We start from the raw sequence: 23,676 nt of genomic DNA, 5'->3' as shown, positions 1-23,676 counted from the left end.
CAATGCCTGCAGATCTGAATGGAAACAGGGGATTTGGGGGGGTGGATGGGTTGTGATTTCAGGGTGCGGGGGGAGGAAAGATCTCTGCTGGAGATTTTAATCTAGGGATCACTAGCAAATGGTGTTTAAAGCTGTGAGAGCAGATTGCACCATTAAAAGAATAAAGGAGGATAGAGAAAAGGCCCACGGACAGAGCTGGGGACTCCCCCCGATCCTCCCTCCCCCATGGAGAGAAAGAGACTAGTGGGAGGAAGTCGCCCCGGGTGAGACAAGAAGTCATCAAAAGCTCCAGCCCCCACACAGGAACCAGGCAGATCTGCCTTCCTGTCTCTCTCCCCCAGCAGTGCCCCCTCATCTGAGGGCTACTGCCCTTACAGAGGACAGTGACACTTCAATGGCAGGCTCCTTTATGGTAGGAAAAGACTGAGCATAGGGTGGGGCCTGGAGTGATGGCACAGTAGTTAAGGCACTTATATGTAGCTGACCCGGGTTTGATCCCTGGCACCCCAGATGGTCCCCTTGAGCCCTTCCAGGAGTGAACCCTGAGCACAGAGCCAGGAGTAAGTCCTGAGCACAATCAGGTGTGCCCACTCCCTACCCCACCTCCCGCCCCGCAAATTAAATAAATAAATAAATAAGACTGGGCAGGGAGTAGACAGTGCTAAAGGCAAGGGTGGCATTCACAGAGGAGCCAGCTAAGGGGGAGATCTCACTTCAGGGACACGTGACCTTTAGTATGAGCTCTTGGCCCTTTAGGGTATTCCTGATAGAAAATCCCAAACCAGGATTTGAGAAGAGTCACACAGTTGGTATGTGAGGATGTGCAGAGCATGGTGAGAGGCCCAGGTTGTTTAGGGACTCTGGACTTCAAGGTTGCATGGGGTCAGGGATGAGAGAGGTACAGGTGGACCATATGACCAGGCTCCCTGGTGCAGGCAAGGGTTCTGAACCCGGCAGGAAGTGCTGGGGCTGCCCTTTGGGCAGAAAGCCGACAGGGTGGAATCAGGGAAGACTGCTTGTGGGAGGCAGTCCTTGAAGAATATGCATGCTTGCAGTGCTCAGGCAGACCGAGGTGGCACACACACCAAGTTGTGGAGGCAGGAGGCTTGAAAGCCATCAGACTTTTGGTGGTGGTGAAGGGGCAGTGGCCGTGTAAGTCAAAACCATGGACATTAACACTGCTGTAAGCTTGTGACCTAAACTGCAATAAAAACCTGAGAAGGAGGAAAGCGTGCCAGGAAGCAGAACTTAATGGGGATGAGATCAGCCGGATCATTGCAGTCAGACTAAGAGCCTTCACCCGGCTCAGGCCAGGCGCTGGGAAGCCAGGGCAGCGTCAGAGCCGGGGAGACCCAGGGGATCTGGTGTCAGGAAGAAGGGCCAGGCCGCAATGCGGGGAGAAGAGTCAGGGCGAGAAGGGCCTTTGGGGGCCCAGGTCCGGTGGGTGGGTGAGTGAAGGCTCTGCAGGGACTCAGCTGTGGTCCAGGTGATGCATTTCCTTTCAGTTGGGCTCCAGGGACTGAGGTACTCAGCAGTTGGGCACATGCTGCATGATCACCAGCATGGGCAGAAAAATGAAAAACTGGCGAGGCTGCGGGTTTCACAGGCTGCCATCTCATGCCCACACAGCCAGAAGGGCAGCAGAGAGGTTAGTCCCACAGTGACCCCATGGGACTTTGTGGGGGGACGGGACAGGGACACACTGCTGATGGTGGCATTAGGCACACACATACCCCACGGCATGCCAGCTCCTTCCCATCCACTGTCCCATACCCTCCCAACAGTCATACTAGTTAGGTCCCACCATCATCCCCATTTTACAGGTGAGGAAGCTGAGGCTCAGAGAGGTACAGCGACTTGCCCTGGCATGTAGCAAGTGCAGGAGGGAACCAGGATTAGAACCTGAATCTCTCTGGCCAGGCCTCTGTTTGTTTTTTTTTTTAATTTTAAATTTTTGTTTTCATAATTTTGTTCATATTAATTGATTACATTCAATATTTCGACACCAATCCCACCACCATTACACCTTTCTACCACCATCATTTTGAATTTTCCCACCACCGTTCAAGCCTGCCTGCCACAGGCAGATGCTAGATAATTTATTTTCTATTGCTTATTATAAGTATCATGAGAGGTCGTGCAGGCACAAAAGCGACGGCGTGCTCTTGGAATTCTGAAATTGTAAATGATTGGCCCATATGCTGCTCAAGCCCATGTGCCGCTTGCGCCCACAGTGGCCAAGCACATGCGGTGCCCAAGCACATGTGTCACCCATATCTCTCCTCTTGAGATGTGTACTTTCGTGCTTTTGTGTCTATGATGCTGGGATGTGTTTAGGGGCTCTCTCCACCCTTGGAGAAGCCCACATTCTCTCCTGAGCATGTTGCATGTTTCTCTCTCTCTCTCTCTCTCTCTCTCTCTCTCTCTCTCTCTCTCTCTCTCTCTCTCTCTCTCTCTCTCTCTCTCTCTCTCTCTCTCTCCACTCCACCCCCTCCAAATAAAATCTATTTACTTCCAAAAATAATTGTAAATTGGGGTCCGGAGACATCTCTGTAGGGAGCTAATCCGTTTTGAGATTTATTTGTGAGTCTCTGGATCAAGGCCCAGAGGCATTTTGTGAGCATGAGAGCCAGAACCCCGAGGGGTTGGGGAGATGGGAAGAAATGAACTGTCCCTGCTGCCATGTGGCCTGGAGTCTTCAGTCCATGGTCCCACATACCTGGGTTTTTCTTCTGGAAGTTTGTGGCCACTGGGGGTTCATTTGGAGTGGGTAGAGCTGGGACACCCACTCCATCTGAGGTGCCCAGGTGAAACCAGCTCAGTATGGGTCCAGAGAAATCTCCGGAGAGCTGCTGCCTTCCAGGATTCACTGCTGAGTCTCTGGATTAAGTCCAGTGACGGGGACCCTGAGGGGACAGGGAGATGGGACAGGCTCATGTTTTAAGGCACACTATAGGACCTCAGAATAAGAAGCGTGAACTAGCTTCCCAAGCACTTCTTGTGTGCAGGGCACATGCTGATGCTCAGAGAACTTTAGGCCAAGCTTGGGTATGACGCCTTTTCCCTCAGCCCAGTGCCTCCTGGCCTCTGGCCCAGTGTTCTGAATCTCTTTTTTACAGATGGGAACTTTGATACTTAGAGCAGATGTGTGGTCGGCCCAATTGGGATTTGAACCCAGGGCTCTGTCCTTTCATCTCGCCTCCCTGCAGCCTGCCCTGGCAAGGGAGACCTTTGTGATCTGCAGGAGCTGGGAGCCGAGGTGAGGAGAGTGGGGTGCTTCTGGAGTAGGCCCAGGCTTGGGAAGCCTCCAAGCTGGCAGCCTGACAGTCTGTGCCCATTGCTGTTTGCATATGAAGAGTGGGTCTGTTGCTGAAGGGCACTTGCCTCTGAGGAGCTGCCCCAGGCCACTGTAGGTTCTGGCAGGGTCAAATTGGGGATAGGGCCTTCTCCCCGCCCTGCCTGGCTGCTGGCTAACCTCTGGCCTGAAATGAAAGCTTTTCAATCAGTGTGTTGGTGGCCTGCAGCCCAGCTATGTGGAGGGTAGCGGGGGTTGGGGAACCTGAGAACAGGGACAGAACCTTGCCAACAAATCTCTTAGCGAGCTGCCTTCTCAGCTTGCCACCTCCGGACCAGGAAAGCTGGTCACGAGGAGCCTTGGCTGCCCTCCCAGCCCAGCTGAGACCCCAGGGCCTCCGGGCTGAGGCTAGGCTCAGGGGAAGGAGGGTCAGTGAGGTGAAAAATCCAGGCGGCCCAGGGCAGAATTCAGAAATCAGACACTCTGGGCGCGCCTCTTGTTGTCTCCAGAAAGGGGGTGGGAGGCCTTTTCTTTAGGCCTTCCATCATGATTTCTGTCCCCCCCACCACCACCTCCCCAGCAGGTGGCCCAGGGTTAGCAATCCGATCAGAGAGTGTTTCAGAGAGATGGAGCTCATAGGCCCCACATACCTGGAAAACGATGCATCTGACTTTCCTGGGGTTCCCCTCCTCCCTGGGTCAGGCCCTGAGCGTGTCCCACCTGCTCCAGGACTGCCTGTTCATAAACATCATTCCATGAGCAGGAGAAGTTTAAAAGCACCAAAGTCCCAGCTCTCAGAGATAACCACTGACTTGTTCCCTACCAGACAGGTTCATACTTTTGGCACAAAAGAAAGAAATTATGCTCGGCTTGTTTTTAGAATTTTATTTTTACATTTAACACATCCTGTCTGTGTTCCCCCACAAGCAGACCTACCCCACCTCTGCAGGTGTCTGGGCCACGGTTAAGTATAATGAATTCCCCATTGTTGGATTTGGTTTCTTTTTCCTAGAACTCTCCCTCTTCAACCCCACACTATATATAGTACTGCAGGCAGTGCCCTCCTGGATAGATATTAATGAATACTGCTTTGTAATTTCTTAAAAGAAAATTTGGGGGTAGGCCTCACTCAACAGTTTTCAGGGCTTTCTCCTGGCTCTGTGCTCTGGGGTTACTTCCGGCTTTGTGATCAAGGGTCCAAACCTAGGGATTGACCTAGGTTTGGCTGCTTACAAGGCAATAAATAAATATACCAAGACCTACCCTTAAATAAAGTAAGAAATCATAGTAAAAAAAAATTGACACATCTGGGGGGCTGGAGCGATAGCACAGCGGGTAGGGCATTTGCCTTGCACTCGACTGACCCGGGTTCGATTCCCAGCATCCCATATAGTCCCCTGAGCATCACCAGGAGTGATTCCTGAGTGCAGAGCCAGGAGTAACCCCTGTGCATCGCCAGGTGTGACCCAAAAAGCGAAAGAAAAAAAATTGACACATCTGTAAAGATTATTTAGTCCAAATGCCCATAACCTCCCCCTCCCAATACACACACAGCACCTCAGAAAGTGGCAAACCTCTAGCAATGGCGGGGTGATTTGCTAACCAACATCTGGGAAGTGGCTCCATTCATGAACTTTGTCTTCCCCACCTGCTGCCAGCTCTTTGCTGCCTGAGGAGAAGCAGGGCCTGGAGGGACTCTGGGACTTGAATGAGCCTTGGAAAGTGGTGGCCATGGAGTATTCGCCAATCATTCCTGGGACAGCCTTGGCCCCAGAGCCTGCCCAGGCATTTAGAGGGCCCCTGGGGAATGAAGAAGGGATGGGGGGAGAGGGGGAACTGTGTGTGTTCACATGTTCATGAGTGAGCACATGTGCCTGTGTGGGCTGGCATGGAAATTGGGCATGACCCTGGGTCACACCTTTCACCGTCTGTCCTGCAGGAGGCCTCAACGGGGCCACAGTCATCGACTCCCTGGACACCCTGTACCTTATGGAGCTGAAAGAGGAATTCCAGGAGGCCAAGGCCTGGGTTGAGGAGAGCTTCCACCTGAACGTGGTAAGTCCAAGGCCCTCGACAGCTTGGCATCATGAAGACCCAAGAGGTCAGGGGTCAGTTTCGCCTGTCATCTCTTAGACCAGCGGTACAGCTCAGCAGAGCACCCCCAGGACCAGGCTCCGTGCTCTGTGCCACCCCCAAAGACCCACCCTAAGGCAGGGGACACCCACACTTTGGCTGTGCCTGAGTCTGTGCCAGCCCGTCCTCCACCCCTGTGTGACAGGGAGCCACGGCCAGTCCTTCTTTCTGGACACCCGGAATTTGCTTGCCCAAGAGGTCTCTTTGGGGCTGAATCTCCCAAAACTGCAGCCAGGGATGGAAGTGTTGTGACCGAAGTGGAGCCATGACAGGTTCTACTTTAAGACCAAAACTCAGCAGGCCTGAGTTTTGATTTCCCCTATCAGAAAGTCCCAACTTCTCGGAAAACAATATCACCCTGGGCAGATAAACTGACCCGTGGGAACAGCCTATCAGAATAGTGGGCCTGGGCAGTGGCGCCCAGCCATGTAGAAAGGGTCGAGGGAGTGGAGTCAGGGAGAGGACTGGGACCAGAATTGGAAACAGTGTCAGGTCCTGGAAAAATGCTGTTATATAATCAAACCCTATATAAGCTGCTCAGAATTCAGAGTCGGGGTCCTTGTCAAGACTCCACTGCGTTGGATGAGACTCGGACCCTAGCTCGAGCTAGCATTTGCATGGGGCCTTGCATTTGCATCCTCGTGTCTGGTCTGGTCAGTGTGCGAGCGAAACTCCCTGCCTGGGACGTAACAGTGTGTGGATGGGGGAAGTGGCTTCTGGCTCCAGGCTGCTCTGACCCGAACTGCCCCAGGAGAGAGGTAGGGGTAGGGGACCAGGCCTGGGACTCTCTTGCTTCTGGCCTGAAAGATGTCCCAGGGCCTCAGGGAAGGCCATGTGCCTATGGGCAGGGAAGCCAGAATCCCAGCCCCGGCCCAGGAGAGAGGAGGAACAGGCACCTCCCGGGGCACCCTGGCCTCCAGGGAGAGGCTGCTTCGATGATTTTAGGAACCAGAAATGGACACAAACGGGAGTGAATGGAGCTCAGAGCAAAACAGGCCCCTCCGCCTCCTGCCTCTAGAACCCTTGCTCTGAGGGGATGGCCGAGGGGTGAGCACCCTTGGGCTAAGAGAGAGGGATTTAGAAAGCACATGTCAAGAGAAAGCTCTCCTTTAGGGTGTGGCTTTAGGGTTGAGGCTTGGTGTCACTAATAATAAAAGACTATGACGTGGGAAGTGGCAGTAGCAGCGTCTATGAAGGCTGCAGCCACGCGTGGCTGGCACGTGGCTGTCTCACCCACAGCGCTCTGCTCTCAGATCTGCCCTGCCCAACTAAAGAAAGTCAGAGAAGGGTGGAAAAGTCTTATCTGAAAAAAATCCCAGAAAGCGGGACAGGTGGGGTTTCCGCCCAGATCGTGTCCCCCAGCACCCTTGGTTTGCAGTTCAGACTCCAGGAGGAAAACAACAATGATAAAGGCAGTGCTGGAGCTGAGCCCTGGAGAGCAGCCAGCTGCCTCCGCCCTCTGCCTGGCCCTGACTACCCAGAGCCTCCATCGACGTGGACTCCTGTGTCCCCCACCACCACCCTGAGGAGTGTCCCCACCAGCCCCCTGTTAAGCCAGGGGGCTCCCTTTACGTGGCGGGGTCTGAACCAGCCACCTGACTTGTCATCCTCAGTCTCCGCTTCATCCAGCTGCTTCCCAAGCAGGTCCCAGAGCGCCTTGGAGGACAGCCAGGCCTCACTTTGCTCAGCGTCTCCTGCAAGGGCTGGAGGACTGGGGACGCCAGCCCAGTGTTTATTTGGAAGGCTGGGAATGTGCGAAGCGGCTGCCTGCCGGGCACAGGTCGCTCCCGCACCTCTGGCACAGGAATCCCCCACGGGGTAGCTCCGGGAGCCTGCTGGAGCCAGGCAGGAGGGGGACGGGAGGAGGAGGGGTGCCTGCCACCTCTGGGAGCCCTGCTCGCCTCACCCACTGCCCACTGCTCTGCCCTTCCTTCTGGCCCACAGAGTGGAGAAGCCTCTTTGTTCGAGGTGAACATCCGGTACGTCGGGGGACTCCTCTCAGCCTTCTATCTGACAGGAGAAGAGGTAGGTAGACCCCTGAGGCCCGGACGGAGTCCTAGATCACCACACCCCTTGTTTCACTGGGGGTGCGCAGGCCTGGAAGAGGATGTTCCCAGATTACCACGTCCCCGAGAGGCCCTGCAGCCCCTTGCTCATCTCTAGGGACCTTCGCTTCCTCTGCCTATGGGGCCCAAGGAGCTCTTAGGTGGTACATTCTGAGCGGTCAGCAGCGGGGCCTGCCCATCCCACAGCTCTTAGCACAGCCCGGGAACTGTAGGGCCTGGCAGGGGCAGGTGGGGGACCCCTGGACCACGGTGTGCAGGTCTTGTTCCCGGGATGCATGGACTCAAGACCATTCTTTCATCTCTCCTCTCCCCGGCACTTTGCCCTGGCCTTCTCCGCAGCCACCCTGTGACCTCCCCTCCTGGGCCAGGCACCTGCTCTGGGTCTCAAGGCGGTGGCAGGGGTGATAGGGCAGCCTCTACTGGCCACATGTGTAAGCTGAGATTCAGGTGAACCACCCAGAGCCCGGGGCCTGGATGTCATGCCCACACTCTCCCTGCTTGTGGCCTCCAGCCAGTGCCTTCTCTCAGCATCCCCGTTCCCTCTCTTCCTTCCCTGCTGACACAGCAATGTTCCAGCAGCCCCTTGGATCAAAGAGCTCTTGTGCAGTAGGACGGGAGGGAAGGGCATGACCCCAGGGTTGACCTGCTCCAAAGTTCCTATTCTCTGCACTGCGGCAGAATCCAGAGACCTCTGGGCCTGTATCACTGCAGTGTCTTTCTCCCCTTACCAGCTCCCCTGAAGCCACAGCACAAGTGAATGGACCCCTGGGTTATCAGCCATCACCCTTGTGGGCTCCCTCTAACCCAGGGGCCCCACACTATGGAGCACCCTGCCCCACCCTGCCCCTGCCCCATCAAGCCCCAAATGGAACTAGTGAGGACCAGTGAGCGCCAGGGGCAGCACCAGGGTTTGCAGGCAGGAAGGGTCTGTCAGAAGTGCCCGCAGGAGCAGGCAGCCAGAGAAGTGCCTAGCACCCCTGGTCGGGTGCCATGGCATCTTCGTGCCTCTGTGCCTGATTGCCCAGAGAGTCAGTGAAGCTATTGTGAGGCTCCCATTGAGAACCCCAGGCTATTGCTAAACCAGTGGCTTCTGGGGTAAGTTGAGGTTTTGGAGTCTGGAATCCAAACAAGCACCCCAGGAATTTGACAATGGCAGGCCCTAGTGCCCACCCACATCTGGGACATGACCATCTCCCCTGGTGCCTCTGCCAGGCCTCTGGCCCTCCTCCCCAAATCTTTGCTGGGCAGAAGCTGCCCTCACTGCCCTGGGCCTCTAATCCAAGACCTCCCCTGTGTCTCCTCTAAAATGTAAATTTTTTTTTTTTTTTGCCTTTTGGGTCACACCCGGTGATGCACAGGGGTTACTCCTGGCTCTGCACTCAGGAATTACTCCTGGCGGTGCTCGGGGGACCATATGGGATGCTGGGATTCGAACCCGGGTTGGCCGTGTGCAAGGCAAACACCCTACCCGCTATGCTATTGCTCCAGCCCCTAAAATGTAAATTCTTAAATCTTGGATTAGGGGCCCTGAGAGATAGTACAGCAGTTAGGACGCTCGCCTTGCATGCAGCTGACCTGGTTCAATCCCCTGCATCCCTCCTTCATTCTCAGCCTGGTCCCCCGAGCACCACCAGGAGTAATTCCTGAGTACAGAGCCAGGAGGAACCCCTGAGCATTCCCACGTGTGACCCAAAAACAAGACAAACAAAAGGGGAAAAAATAATCTTAGATTGCCCATGTTGAAGTGGAGGGAAACTCCAAGAAGACTTTGTTTTGCAAAGACACACAGCAAACGGGTGGGCCTCAGACTCCAGAAGGAACTGGAAAGGTGGGCGTCCCCCTGGCATGCCAGCCTCAGGGCCAGCGCTCATCTTGTGAAAGAGACACACTTTCTGTGGGTTTGTTTTTATTTAAAAAAAAAAAAAGCACAGAAAATAGAGATAAGTGAAAGGAAAAGAAAAGCCACACGTGAGTCTCCGCCCAGGAAGGCCTTTGTTCCTGTTCCCAGGGCTTCCTGCCCGTCCTCTCTCCTCACGCATCCGTGTTTGTGTAATTCTCACAAAAGCTGAGTTACGCTGTGCTGAAATATTTTCTCTCAGCAGATTAGAACCCCTTTCTTTGCTATTAAATATCCTTCTACAACCGCGGATCCACGGCCACATGGCATTCCATTGCATGGATAAGCCATAATTTAACTACTTCCCTGTTGCTTGATATTTAAGGCATTTCCATTCCCACACTCTTTATAAAATGTGACAATAAATAGCCATAAACCTAAATCTCTACAGCATCCTTGATGATTTCCTCAGAGGAAGTTTCTCTGGCGAAAACCACAGCATGTGAAGATCGTGGGACCTTTTGGTTTTTTGTTTTGTGTTGTGTTGGGCGAGGGAGGGGCAGCACCAAACAGTGCTCAGGGCTTGCTCCTGGCGGGACTCAAGGGACCATACAGGGTGGCGGGGACTGAACCCAGCTCAGCCAGATAGAAGGCAAGTGCCCTGCCCATGGGCTATCTCTCAGGCCCTCTCAGACCCTTTGCAACGAAGCAGGAATAGTTGGAGGAGTCAGCAGCAGGGTCAAGGACCCTCCTCAGGGCTCCCCTGCTGCTTGTGTGTGACTGGGGGAAGCTGTTCCCCTTCCCCACCCATTCCTGCATATAAAATAGGAACAGCAGGCTGAGAATGAAAGAGGGACATGTCCCTTACCCAGCATCTGAGCAGAGAAAACAAGCTGTGGTCTGCAAACCAGTGCCAGAGTGGAATCCGGGCTCCCACTCCAGTGCTCTTCTCCATTGAGACGCATTTCTGCGGGGCCAGAGAGATAGTACTGTGGTTGGAGTGCTTGGTTGCATGTGCCGACCCAGGTTCAATGTCATTGTTCAATGCCTGAACACAGCCAAGAGTGATCCCTGAGTGCAGAGCCAGGAGTCAGCCCTGAGTACCTCTTGGTGTGGCCCCAAAACAAATAAACAAAAAAAATTTAAAGACTTACCAGATGCATTTCAGCTCTCAGCCTGATCATTAGTGTGGCATGGGCACACAGTGGCTACGGGTAACCCACTGTCTTTTTTTTTTTATTTCCACTTCTCAGTGGCCACCCTCATGGCAGTTACAACCTCAGTCCCGTCACCATCCTGGCACTGTCATCAGTGTTTTATGATCTTGCTCCTCCCAGCAGTGCTCTGAGTGGAGAAACAAGCTGAGTAGCAGGATCATCTCCTAACACCCTGGAGCCCGGCGGGTGGGCAGGTTCACAGCTGGGCTGGGGCCCCTGAAATGCTCAGAGGGGGTTCAGCCTGCCCCCACTCACCTCCCTGTTCTGTCCTGTGTAGGTGTTTCGGGTGAAGGCCATCAAGCTCGGAGAGAAGCTCCTGCCGGCCTTCAACACCCCCACGGGCATCCCCAAGGGTGTGGTGAACTTCAAAAGGTAGGGCGCCTCTCGGTCCCCTTTGTGGCCCCTGCATTGAAACTGAGACCCAGGGAGAGGACGCTGCCCGCCCTGGGAATCAACAGTCCTTTTCCAAGGGTGCTCTTAAGTTGACATTTGTCACCAAATCAGGTTCCTGCAGTCCAGGGCCCTCTTTCTCCTCAGTAAACCCTCGCCACCGCCTGGACTCAGAGCCTGACTATGCCCCAGCCTGTCGGCACACCCCACCTTCTCACCTTGTTCCACTGACCCCCACCCCAGTACCCACCAAGGCATGGGCTCTGAGGAGTTTCAGCCCTGGCTGGTTCACCTTTGCCAGTAACGACTCTCCCAGGACACAAAACAACATTTATAGCTGTTTTTAACACTAACACTTGTCGGAATTTTCCCCCTCCACAAAGGTAATGAATCCTCATTGCAGAAAATGGGGGTCACATAGAAAATGCTGAAAGGCACCACCAAACCGCCATGTGGTTCCAATATTCAGGGAACCCACAGGGAATGTTTCTTCCTGCTGGCTCTGTACTCAGACACTGATTTTTATTGGCCCTTCCATCATGGCCCCCTCCTGACCAACTGTTTCATTCACTGTGTGAGTTCAAGCCTCCTAGGCCGTCACTCTGTCACTGGGTGAGGGCTGAGTGGGTGCCAGAGTGGAAGGGACCTTGGGTGACATGCTGGATGGGGTGGGCCAGGGCTGCAGCTGGGTCCAGCTCCAGAGCTTTCCAAGGGCCCCCACCCCCGGCTCCTCTGTTGCTTCCCTCTCATGGTGGGGAGGGGACAGCAGCTCATCCTCTAAAAGAGAAACATTTTCCGTGGGTTTGTTTTTATTAAAAAATAGCACAGAAAATAGAGATAAGTGAAAGGAAAAGAAAAGCCACGCTGTCTCCAGATGTGCCAGCCTCGACCCAGAGAGGGACAGGGATGGGGCCCAATTTGGGAGGAGCCCAGGAAGCTTGAAGCCCGCGGAGGAGCCTGTCCTTGCTTCTGGAGATGCCTCCGTTTTGCTGCTCAGAGCCCAGTGCAGAGGCCACCTTTGAGCCCGATGCATTTGCTTCTGCAGCCTCCACACACGTTCCTTCTCTCCCTCTCCATACTCCCCTCCAGAGTGCTGGGGCCAGGTGTGCACGCGTGAGTGTGTGCATTTTTTTTTGGGGGGGGGGGGGGAGTGCTCATGCTAGGATCAGGTTGCTCTCGGGGAAAGGGACAGACTTTGGTCACAAACCCTCTGTACCCAGCACCATGTTGAGGTCCCCAGCAAGGCCTTGCCTGTACCCCATGCAGCCTCCCTATGCAGGGACTTGCTTATGTTGTCCCCATTCTCCCAGGGGAGATTCAGATAAAGGATGGCACCGGGAAGCTCACTGGCAGAGGGGCTGACAGAGTGCCCCCACCCCGGTACCAAGTCAGGACCCCTACTGGAGCTTTGGGCTCCACCCTGCAGCCCCAGGAGCTTCTTGGGGCCTCCTTGGCTCCTGAGCGAGGGAATAGGGGAAGCCAGTCTGCGTTCCTTCTCCTGGAGTCTCTGCTCGTCTCGGGGCTCTCAATCCCACAGCGACTGCCTGGGAAGCCAGGAGGAGTCTAGAAGAACAGAGCCCTGGGTCTGCTGCCAGTGCCCGCGCCTCCCTCTGCATCCCGGCGGGCCTCGTTTGCTTTATGTCCTGACTCGGGTCTCTCGAAGAAGAGATGGGCCTGCTTCGGCTCCTCACCTTCTGTCCCCTGCAGTTGGGAAGTCTCCCTGGGGGTGACCTCATGGGACGGCAGGGTTATTGGAATCCTGTTTTCAGTGCCCGGGGAGATGCCTTAGAGCTGGACACTGGGATCTCTGCTCGGATTCTTTTGCAGAATCCAGGCGTGCCCGGAAGACACTGGCCAGCTGTCAGGAAGCCGAGACGCAAACCTGGTCTCTCCAGCTCACCCTCCTGGGTCCCAGCCCTGGGGCCTCATGGTGCAGGCGTGACTTACCCTCTGTGCCAGGCACTGCCAACACCCCCACGCCCTGCAAGCACTGTCCTGACGTCTTACCTGTGTCCCTCTAGCTCAGATTCGATGTAGATTCTGATGTGTCTGATTAAGCAAGTCCATTTATTTTTAGGCTATTTGAATGCTGCCAGTGCCGTATACATATGTATGTTTATGCGCATTTCCTGGCAACGCTGCCCTTTCATTTTCTGGGTAAGAGCATCTCTTGTTAAAAAACACTGCCCTGTCTCTGCAGGAAGATGGTCAGGGATGCCTGGGCCCGTTCTTTGAAGGGTCTGCAGGAGGGCACTGGACAGTGCTGAGGACAAGGGTGAGATGTGGCCCAGGAGGAAGCAGGTGGACTGGGCCCTGCTCCAGGACTGAGGGGAGGGCCTGCTTTTCCTCACCAATGGGAGATACATGGATGTGGCAGGCCCCGGAGGCAGAGATGGGGACACTCAGGACTGGGGCCTGCAGGGGTTGCCTGACCACCTAGGAGAATGAGGGTGTCCAGTGCCCAGATCTCTGTCCCTGCAGCAGCTTCACTAATGCATGCATGTGCACAAATCCATGAACACACACGTTCACACACACGTTCACACACGCTTGCTACTGCCACATTCCATGATAAAGCTCAGACACACATGTTTCACACTCATCTGGTGTGTTTATTTACACAGGGCATTGCATTCACCTCTGCATGCTCCCGCCTCTCTCTCTCTCTCTCTCTCTCTCTCTCCCTCTCTCCCCTCCCTCCCCCTCCCTCCCTCTCCCTCTTTCTCACTCTCATACACACACACACACACACACACACACACACACACACACACACACACACATTCCTGTCCCCGGGAAGCAGCACTGCAGGGCAGCCCTTCTGCTACAGAGGACACAGGCTGCAGCTCATCTCTAGGTTTCCAAGACTTTCAGGGGGCGCAGAGCTACCATTGGCCCACTCGGCCCCGAGGCTCAAGTCTCCCAGGGTTATCAGTGGCCTCTGGGTGCTAACCAGAGCAGATGCACTAGAGGCCCAAAGCACTGAGGGTTTGGGTTCAGCTTTCCCAGCTCTGTCACTCACTGTGTGGCCTTGGAAAAGTGGCCCCCTTCCCTGAGTCTGCCTAAGCGCGCCTATGCAATCCAGCCATCACAGCTGCTTGTAAAGTAGGGTATGAAGGTGTAATAAGATGCCATCACTGTCGGGCACACACAGGGAGTTTACCAGCTCTCACGCGCAGGGAACGTGCATGTGCACTGCTGCACAGTGAGAAGCTGACAGTGACCGCAGCCGTAACCGCCGCCTCACGGCAAACCTGAACTCCACACTTCGGCTTTAGTGGGTGAGGAAACGGCTCCAGAGAAATCACCCACACTGCCCGAGGATAGCCACTGGGGGTGTCATTGTGGCAGGCAGCCAGGCCTTGACTCGCCCTGCCCGGCACTGGCTCTGCAGCCTGCCTGGGGCCACACTGAGGGGTTGCTGGGGGAGCCCTCGAAAGAGTGAGCAAGGGGGAAGAAAGCCAAAGACGGGCAGGGCAGCCGGCATTTTCCCCTGGACTCTCAGAGAGGGCGGGAAGTATCCATCACTTAACAGCTCTGTAGTTGCCTGACGCCCACGGGGACGGCAAGCTGGAGAGAAGTCCCATGTCTCTGGCAGGAGAGGACAGCGGGACAGGCCATCCCCATCCCACCAGCTGGGAGTAAAGGGAACGGGATGACAGGCCCGCCAGGCATGTGCCCTCCCAGGCTGGCTCAGACCTTCCCTCCCACGATTCCTTTCTCTTCTCCTGTGCCCGTTGGGATTATCGATGCTCTGCCAGGTGGACTTTCAGCGAGATGCAGAATCTGAGATACACAAGGAAAAACTGTTTTGCCCTAGGTCTCTCAGTGGACAACTTCTACCTGAGACCATCCCCATTGAAGGTTCCGGGGAAGAGGGGTGTGTCCGGTGACACCCCTGGGAAAGCAGAGTCCTTATTAATTATTCTTTAATTAGAGGAGAGGAGGGCACCACAGCCGGGGCGAATCCAGCATCAGGCCGGCCTGGTGGCCAGCGGCTTTCCTGCCTGTGTCATCTTGTTTGGCTGGGAAGCGGGGCTGACCTCGCCGCTCTATGCTGCTCATCCACATCTGTAACTTGGGGAAAGGGCAGGAGGAATGGAGCCCCTGTCTCTGCCCTTCCTCCTGGAAGTACCCAGTGCCAGAGTGGGGCATGGGCATGTGGCTAGATTTTTTTCTAAGGTGTCCCCTGGTTGGCAGGTGTGGAGACCTCAGCTCGGAGAACATCTGCTGCTTCATGCCTCACCTCGCCTTCCAGGTGTGAGGTCAGACCAGCGCTGCCTAGCTGGGGCCCCATGAAATTCCATTGGCCATTGTGTGCCCTTGGGCATCATTGACAAAGTAGGGAGGGGAGCAGGACCCCTCTTTTCTGTCCCCCTTTAGACTCCAGCCTTAGTACCCTCCACCACCAGCACCATCAAAGGTGAGCCGTCATTGGAGCTGGAGCAATTGCACAGCGGGTAGGGCATTTGGCTTACACACGGCCAACCTGGGTTCGATTCCCAGCATCCCATATGGTGCCCCAAGCACCGCCAGGAGTAATTCCTGAGCGCAGAGCCAGGAGTAAACCCTGTGCATCACCGGGTGTGACCCAAAAAGAAAAAAAAAAAAGTGAGCCGTCAGAAGGCTAAACTAGAGTATCCTTTGGAGTAAGGCTTTTGGTGTGGTGTGTGAGAATGTTCTCAATACTTCCTGCAAATTTAACGCCAGGCATGTGCCCAGTTTTGCCCGCCAAGACAGCCTGGCTGCTGACCTCCAGCCCCCAAGGCCCAGGGACTCCTTGATGATAGAAACAAAGGCTATCACGGGGCAGGCAGGCCTGGGTTCAGCAGGGCTCACAGGTCATCTCATCTCACCATCCTCAGTGTCCTCGTCTGCAGACCAGGCTCCAAAGCCTGTTGAGCCCCGGACTGTATGGTGACAATGAATATAGTGCCTGTCCTGTAGGGGGTGCCCCCACCCCCCACCCTCCGCAGTCCCAGCCGTCACCGCTGCTCTGAGCAGAGGGCCAGCACCTCCAGAGGGGACAAGAGCAGCTGTTTCTGTCTTTCAGCGGCTCCAACAGGAGCTGGGGCTGGGCCATGCTGGGGAGCAGCAGCATCCTGGCGGAATTCGGGTCCCTCCACTTGGAGTTCCTACACCTCACCGAGCTCTCTGGCAACCCCGTCTTCGCTGAAAAGGCAAGTCTCCCCACGGGTTCCTCCCAATGCGCCCCCAAATCTCTCCTACTCAGGTCAGCAGAGGGTGGGCAAAGTGGGGGCTTCCATCAGAGAGCAGGTCGCTGTGGGGAGACTACCTGCTCCCGACAGCAGGGGGCCGGGGAACGGGTGCAGGGAGTGGCTGGCACTGTGGGGCAGAGGCAGAGCTGCCCGGAAAAGGGCTCCCAGGCACCTGTCCACTGGCTGGCGACCACACGTGTGAAGCCTGCGGAGACCCAGGAAGAGCACGGGTCCACTTCCCTTAGATGTGTAACTGTTTGTTCATGCTACTGGCCGGCTGGCAGAGGGAATTCACTCTCCATCAGGGCCACACAGCGGCTCCATCTCTTTGCACCAGGCTGCTCACATCTACAGAAGGGGACAGAGACCATCGGGGCCATCATCCACACTGGTGGCTGCCCATGCCCTCCGCAGAGCCCTCAAAAGAGCAGTTGGCACAGGTGATCCTGGGCAGTTCCTTCTCTGGGGAAGGAACTGTCTCTGTAGGTTTCACTTGACTCTAGAGGGGGATACATCCACGCCCATCTTGGACAGCCCCCTCCACAGTAAGCTTTCCTGAGCTCATCCCCAGGGGTGTACGCCTTGCTCCTCAACAGTCCTGCAAGAAGGGGCTCTTTGGAGACCCCCCCAACCCCAACCCTTCTCCCCCTACCCTCTTAAAATGAATGGCGAAGGGCCGGAGCGATAGCACAGCGGGTAGGGCGTTTGCCTTGCACGCGGCCGACCCAGGTTCGATCCCCCGGTATCCCATATGGTCCCCCAAGCACCGCCAGGAGTAATTCCTGAGTGCAGAGCCAGGAGTAACCCCTGAGCATCGCTGGGTGTGACCCAAAAAGCAAAAAAAAAAAAAAAAAAAAAAGAATGGCGAGGGCCCTGGGAGAGCAGATTCCTGAGGATCTTATGAAGAGGCAGCTCTCTGCACCTCACCCCAGGCCTGGAAGCCTGCATTTCAGCAAGCCTCCGGGGCCTCGAGCACTGCCCGCCCAATGGAATCTGCTCCTTGCATTCTTTCAAAGGAAGGTGTTTTCAGCCCCCTTCCTGCTGCCTTTCAGCAGCCTTCCAGAGGCTTGGAAATGGCTCAGTGGACTGAGCACAGGCTTTGCATGCAGAGGGCCTGGGTTCAATCCCCAGGCCCAGCTGGTCCTCATCCCTAAGCACTGCTAGAGTGCCCTGAGCACCGAGCCGGGAGTAGCTCCACTGCCACCCCAGAGGCAAAAAGAGAGCAAATAAGAGAAGAAATAAAATTAAAATAAGCAGCCCTACAAATAAAAATAAACTGCCCTTCTTCCCACAGAAGGTTTTTGTTTGTTTTTGGGTTTTTTTTGTCTTCATACCAAAAGGATTGTCTTCCCCATCCTTGAAAATTCATGGAGTGGGGCTGGAGTGATAGTACAGCAGGTAGGACATTTGCCTTGCATGTGGCTGACCTGGGTTCAATCCCCGGCATCCCATATAGTCCTCCGAGCACCACCAGGAGTAATTCCTGAGTGCAGAGCCAGAAATAACCCCTGATCATTGCCGGATGTGATCCAAAAAGAAAAGAAGTTCATGGAGTAAGTTGCCCATACCTACTTCCCGGCTCCTATTGGCATTGCCTTAGCCCAGCTCAGAATGGAGTGGGACAGGAGCGTCCCTAGTCCCAGGCTACTCTGAAGATACTGGCCCCACTGTCTGCTCTTATTGGGTGCTGAGCTGAACCCACTGAGTAGCTCTCTTTGGAGGTAGGGGGGATCCTCCCTAGTGGTTCTCAGGGGACCCAGGGGCCATTCCCAATAGGACTCAGCCAACCGAGCTGGACAACTGATGAAGGACCTAAAAATGTGGTACTGTTTGGGCCCTATAGGGCTGGGACTCCAGTAATGCTGGGAGCTGAGAGGGGGCCAAATGTGGTCCTGGGGATCAGACTGGAATCTGGCACATGCAAGTCATGCAATGCCCTAAGCCCAGTACTGACTCCCTAGCCCAGAGTATTTCTGTTCCTCCCAGCAGTCCTAGGAGGTGCGGCTCTCTGTTACCCCCATTTTACAGGGCAGGAAACTAAGGCTTAGACTAAGCACTTGTGGGTCATCCAGCTGTGAGTGCCAAGGTCAGGTTCCAGCCAGGACTTTGGCTCTGAAGTTCAAGCTCTCACAAGTCCCTGAAGAGTCTGGCTAGCAGGCGTCAGACTTTCCCCCTGGACTCCACCGGCTCCCTGTCTCCCTCTCTGCATTTACATTCTCCAGCTATTTTCATCCCCACACATGCCTCCCACAGAGGCGATTATTGGCAGTCAACAAATTGGCCCAAATTCTAAAAGCACCCGCGCCCTCCGGGGGAGCTCATTTAGCCTGCTTCACTGGCCGCTGCCCGGACAGGAAGGATAACTCAGGTACACGCACGTTCCTGTCCCCCATAATGGACTCCGTTAACATAAATGGAGATGAAATCTGATGTGGCAAAGCAAAGTGCCATCCCCTGAAAGGTCTGGCAGCTAAGAGGTGGCTCTCTGCTCCTTGCCTTGTAGATAAATCTGTGCACACCATCCAGTGAGTCCCTGTCCCTGAGGGCCTTCCCTGCCCCTTAGGATTCAGTAGGGAGGGGATTTCAGGCACCTCCAGAGAGCACAACCCCGGGTGGATGAACCTTCCTGAATTCTGCTGCTTCTCGCCTTCCGAAGCTCCTGCAGCTGCGTTTGGAGCCTTTCTTTTTTTCCCTTCAAGTGGCACAGGCTGCCTCTGGTCCATGTGATCTATCGGAGCTTCTCTACAGGTCAGACTGTCCTGACTAGAATCCTGCCTCAGCCACTGCCCCACCCGCTGACCACAGGGAAACCTCTCTGAGAGAGGGAATCTTGTCAGTTAAACTGAGATAATCCAGCATCGATGGTTGTGGGGCGGGGGAGCAGCTCAGCCAGGTCAGGCTCAGGGAGCAATGGTCGGAGGAGTTGTTGTCATCTTCCTGTGACACATACTCGACCCTGGGGGTGTCTGAGGAGCCCAACCTTCCTCTGGAGGGGCCCCGACAGCATGGGGACTCAGTTGAGGAAGATGAAATTGCCAGTATTCAGCGATTCCCGACCTATAAAAGGCGACTTCATGGAGCACTTGCAGAGGAGCCTTTTACGAATTGCCTCCACCCCTCCTGCAAAGGCCTAAGCCCTAAACTGCCATGTGATGAGGGAGAGGTACAGTGAAAAGGCACATGTGGCCCCCAGCAAAGCGGTCGGCACTGTGGGGGTGGGCGGGGCCACTCCATGTGGGAATCCAGCACCCCCAGAGGAGGGCTGAGGGCACCGCTGTCCAGTGTTCCCCCAGGTACGCACAGATGGGGCGTTGGTTGGCTTCATCAGGAAGGTGAAGGCGCCCCTGGGGCCACTCTCTCGGTAGGTCAGGAACATCCGGAAGGTCCTTAAGAAGATCGACAAGCCCTTCGGCCTCTACCCCAACTTCCTCAGCCCAGTGAGCGGAAACTGGATGCAGCGTGAGTATGGGAACCACTGCCGCTGTCTGCGTGGGGGCCTGGCCAGGGGGAGAGGGGCAGCCCGGACCATCAGAGTTTCACCTGAGGGTGGGAAAGGGGCATCCTCTAAGCGCCTGCGGAGACCCCACCAGGAAGGCTGATGATGATGGTTTCATGATTGTTGTCATTGCATGTCATCAGACATGATAGCTGCTTGACTGAACCCTGTCCCGGACATCCCCCTCTTGTGCCAGCACCAGCCTTTGTCAACACTAAAGACTTTGCTCTCGGTTTAAAAAAAAAAAAAAAAAAGTTTAGCCTATGCCTGTGGTGCCAGGGATTAAACCTGGGCTTTCTGCATGCGAAACATCGCTCCAGCCCTTTGAACGCTCTCCCAGGCAGCCTTCAGCCCTCATGGTGTGCGTGAGCTGCCTTCCTCCTGCCCCAGATAGAAACCTCTGCTCAGAAAGCAGTTCCCATAAAAACCGTGACTGATCTCGGAGCCCCTCTGATCTGGTTCCGACCGCTGAGTCTCATTCTTCTCAAATTGCTTTTTAAGCACAAACTAGAGAACATGTAAAAATCATGAGTCTATCACGGTCTCTTCCACCTACAACGACTGGTCCCCGGATTTCCTATGGTGCTTCATTCAAAAGCTTGTTTCTCAACCAGATGGTTGACAGGCACCCGTGGCGTCTCATTCACAGCCCACAGCCCCACCTACTGAAGCAGGATGGAGTTGGGGGATGTCTGGGCAGGGAAGTCTTGATAAGGCTCCCAGGCTCCCGGGTTGCACCTCTACCGAGAGGGGAGCAAAGCAGTGGGAAAAATTCATTAACAGGGCCAGAACGCCAGTTCAGCAGGTAGGGTGTGTGCCTTGCACACAGCCAACACGGGTTTGATCCCTGACAGCTCATTTGGTCTCGAAAGCCTGCCTTGAGTAAGCCCTGAGGACCACCAGATGTGGCACAAAATCCAAAAACAAATAAGTCAATAGCAATTTTACCAAAAAGGAGGGGGGTGGAAAAAAATAAATGTTTTCCTCAAAAGATAGCAATTCTGCCTTGTCTCCTGAATCACTCTGGCCAGGCGCTCAGTCCCCATTAAAAGCAGAATGAACTAGAAGCGGAAGGTTTTATGGTCCTGCCTAGGGGGTCCCCCTAAAAAAAACCCTCCACTGGCTCTGCCCAGACAAGAATCCCCGCTTTCCATCCCTCTTGCTGGTTGTTAAGGCATCAGCAGGGATGAGGTCCATCCGAGGCTGGATCCTGTGTGGCTGGGGAACTCCTTCTAGCTCCTTGAGCTGCGGTTTCCTCTCCTGTGAGACAGGCTTGAGGGGTGCTTTTTGTGTACCAAGGAGGGGTGTGGAAGTCCTGGTCAGATGCTGTGGGAAACTAAATTCCTTGTCCCAGATGACTTGGGTTGTCCCTAAAGGTAAAGAGCAGCTGTCACTCGGAAGTATGTGAGCAGGGCCAGGAAGTGGGCGGGGCAGCAGGCTGCCCGGGAGAAATCCATCCTTCCGAAGGCTGCTCCAGGAAGCCCAGCAAACTCCCCACAGGAAGGATCCCCAGTGGTAACCTCCTGCAAAAACTACTTCTTACAATTCAAACTCTGGGTGTGTTTTTTTTAATTTGGGGGCCACACCCAGCAGTGCTCAGAGGTTTCTCCCTTTCTCTGCTCAGGGGACCATGCAGTGCTGCTCCTGTGTGCAGAACTTGGACCTCTCTCCAGCCCCATGAGTTCAAAGTGTTTTTAAAGTGATGTTCTCATTTGTTGGTTTGGGTTTGGGCTGGGGGGGCGAAGTGGGGTGGGAGTGAGAGGGTGGGAGGCACATCTGGTTGTTTTCAGGCCGTAGTCCTGGCTGTTCAGGGATCACTCCTGGCTCTGAGCTCAAGGGACCACAAGGGGGTCCTATATGGGGATCAAAACCGAGATCATCTGCTTCTCTAGCCCCCAAAGTGTTTTCTTAACCAAAACACACTGCCTGCCAAGGCCCCAAGCGCAGGGTGAAAGTGAGGTTTGAATTTTAGATTGTGACCATGGGAGGAGAGGGTTTAATGCCTTATCTCTCCGGTGCCAGAGCTGACTCCCAGGACAGCAGCTGCACTGGCCTTCAGGCTCTGGGCACCGCAGATGGGGGTGGGGCCTGGCCTTCCTCGCCCGTTACAGGAGAGCCTCCCTGCCGAGAAGCATCATTTTCTCCTCAGGCGGCTGCAGGAGACTCAGGTCTGAGCAGTCAGTCACTTGTGGAAATTGGTTTCCTATTAGTCAAATAGGAGTTTGCAGCCTGCTGAGGAGTTGTAAGACTGCACCCCAGGGGTGCTACCTGCCTCCTCACCAGCTTTGGTGCCTGGGGTCATCCCAGACTTCCTGGGGCCTCTTTGAGTTATTTTGGTGAGTGTGTGTCTTTCCAGCACAGGATAACATGACCAGCATAAACTGACTTCGCTCATTCTGTTTAACCCATCTACAGCCTCTGAAATCACAGTTTAGAGACAGAGGATAAATCAGGGTGCATGCCCCCCGCCCCGAAAATCCAGACCTCTGCTTTTGCCTGCCCTCCATTCCTGCTTGAACCTAAGCTTCAGAGTAATGGGAGGCAGAGAAACCCTGTCCCTGGCCCTAGGAGACAACTCATATAGCCTCTGGGGGCTGGAGGGGACGGGAGGGGGCTCCACCTCCACCCCTGGCTCCCTCCTCCTCAGTCCTGAAGAGCAGAGCTGTTCTCTGCCCTCGGACCTGCAGGCACTGTCCATGCTTCCCACACCCATTTCACAGACTAGGAAACTCAGGCTAGGGCTCCCAGGAACATCTTGTTCTAAGCTAATGGTAGATCCACATCTTTTTATTTGGAATGGGGATGATCCCAAGGACTCATTCAGGGAATCCAGAGCCACTCCAGCCAGTAGTTCAGTGCTAGAGCCTGAGGATGCAGTTCTCCTCAGACCCTACAGTCCTGGGGACCACCAGGACCACCCATTAGTGCTCCGGGGTCCCCAGAACCACCCCCAACAGTTCTCAAGAGGCCATGTGGTACTGATGACTGTACCCCTGTACTACGCACAGGCACAGATCCTGTCATCTGCCTCCTGAGCTTCTCCCTGTGTTCCACACAGTGCCGGAGGACCTGTGTGTGGGTACCTGCATGTGTGCGCACACAAACACACACACACACACATGCACATATGCACATACACATGCACACATGCATGCACACGCACATACATACATGCACACAGACATGCACATACACGCACATATACGCACATGCACACACGTACACACATGCACACACATATGCACACGCACACACTACAAGCTAGAAAGCAGTGGATGACCGAATGGGAATTGTCTTCCTTAGCTGAGACCCCGGAAACACACACAAACCATCCTCCCCAAAGACAATACTGCCTATGACTTGCTGAGTCCCCAGTGACCGGCTCACCCCTCCCTCACACACGCCATCACAGACTCTGTGTCTTATCATTCAGGCGTTTCCCAGCACGGTTCAAGACTTCCTTTCATTTGTTCAGGATTGACAGGGTTCTGCTGTGTGCATTGCAGGCCCTGCCCCTCCCACAGGCCCCCAGCCCACGGGGCGGCAGACCATAGCCTAGACATATGGCACAGCAGGGGAGCAGATGAGGTCCAGGCATTGGTCAGCAGCGGTCAGAGTGGCACATGGAATGCGTCCCACAGACAGTCCATGAGCCTGTGTCACCCGCGGGGGCAGCCCGAGGTGAGGAAGAACAGAGGGTATGCAGCGGTGGAGAAAATAGAGAGGAAAAAGCTGGGGTCCATGTAGGGCAGGCAATGGCCCAGAGGTGTGCCTAGGAGCACAGGGTCAGTGTGTGGGGCCTGGCACATCTCTGCCCTCCTGTTCCTACCCATGCCATCTGTCCCCGAAAATGGGGCAGGCAGTGCTGGCTCTCTCCCCAGCCCCATGGCCCTCCCACGCTCCAGCTCTGTTTGCTCTGCTTCTGTTTTTGCAAGTGCTCCTGCTCCCATACTGATGGACACTCGCTGCTGCCGCTGGGATGTGTTTGTGGAGGAGACTGGGGGGAGCAGAGGGGCCAGCTTC

General features: G+C 55.1%; 1 protein-coding gene across 2 annotated transcripts in view; it reads left to right on the top strand.

Moving 5' to 3' along the window:
- Window positions 1–23,676, top strand: part of MAN1C1 (mannosidase alpha class 1C member 1) — a 157,631-nt gene that overhangs the window by 119,029 nt on the left and 14,926 nt on the right. For both annotated transcript variants that reach the window (XM_055139068.1, XM_012931650.2), the window contains exons 3-7: window positions 5,235–5,350; window positions 7,373–7,453; window positions 10,826–10,920; window positions 15,992–16,118; window positions 19,523–19,616. In XM_055139068.1, the coding sequence (XP_054995043.1) occupies window positions 5,235–5,350; window positions 7,373–7,453; window positions 10,826–10,920; window positions 15,992–16,118; window positions 19,523–19,616 (513 nt within the window). The remainder of the gene's footprint in view (window positions 1–5,234; window positions 5,351–7,372; window positions 7,454–10,825; window positions 10,921–15,991; window positions 16,119–19,522; window positions 19,617–23,676) is intronic.

Source organism: Sorex araneus, chromosome 5, assembly GCF_027595985.1.
Source record: "Sorex araneus isolate mSorAra2 chromosome 5, mSorAra2.pri, whole genome shotgun sequence".
Taxonomy (NCBI): Eukaryota; Metazoa; Chordata; class Mammalia; order Eulipotyphla; family Soricidae; genus Sorex; species Sorex araneus.
Note: the sequence above shows the minus strand (reverse complement) of the source record. Positions and strands in the feature narration are given on the sequence as shown.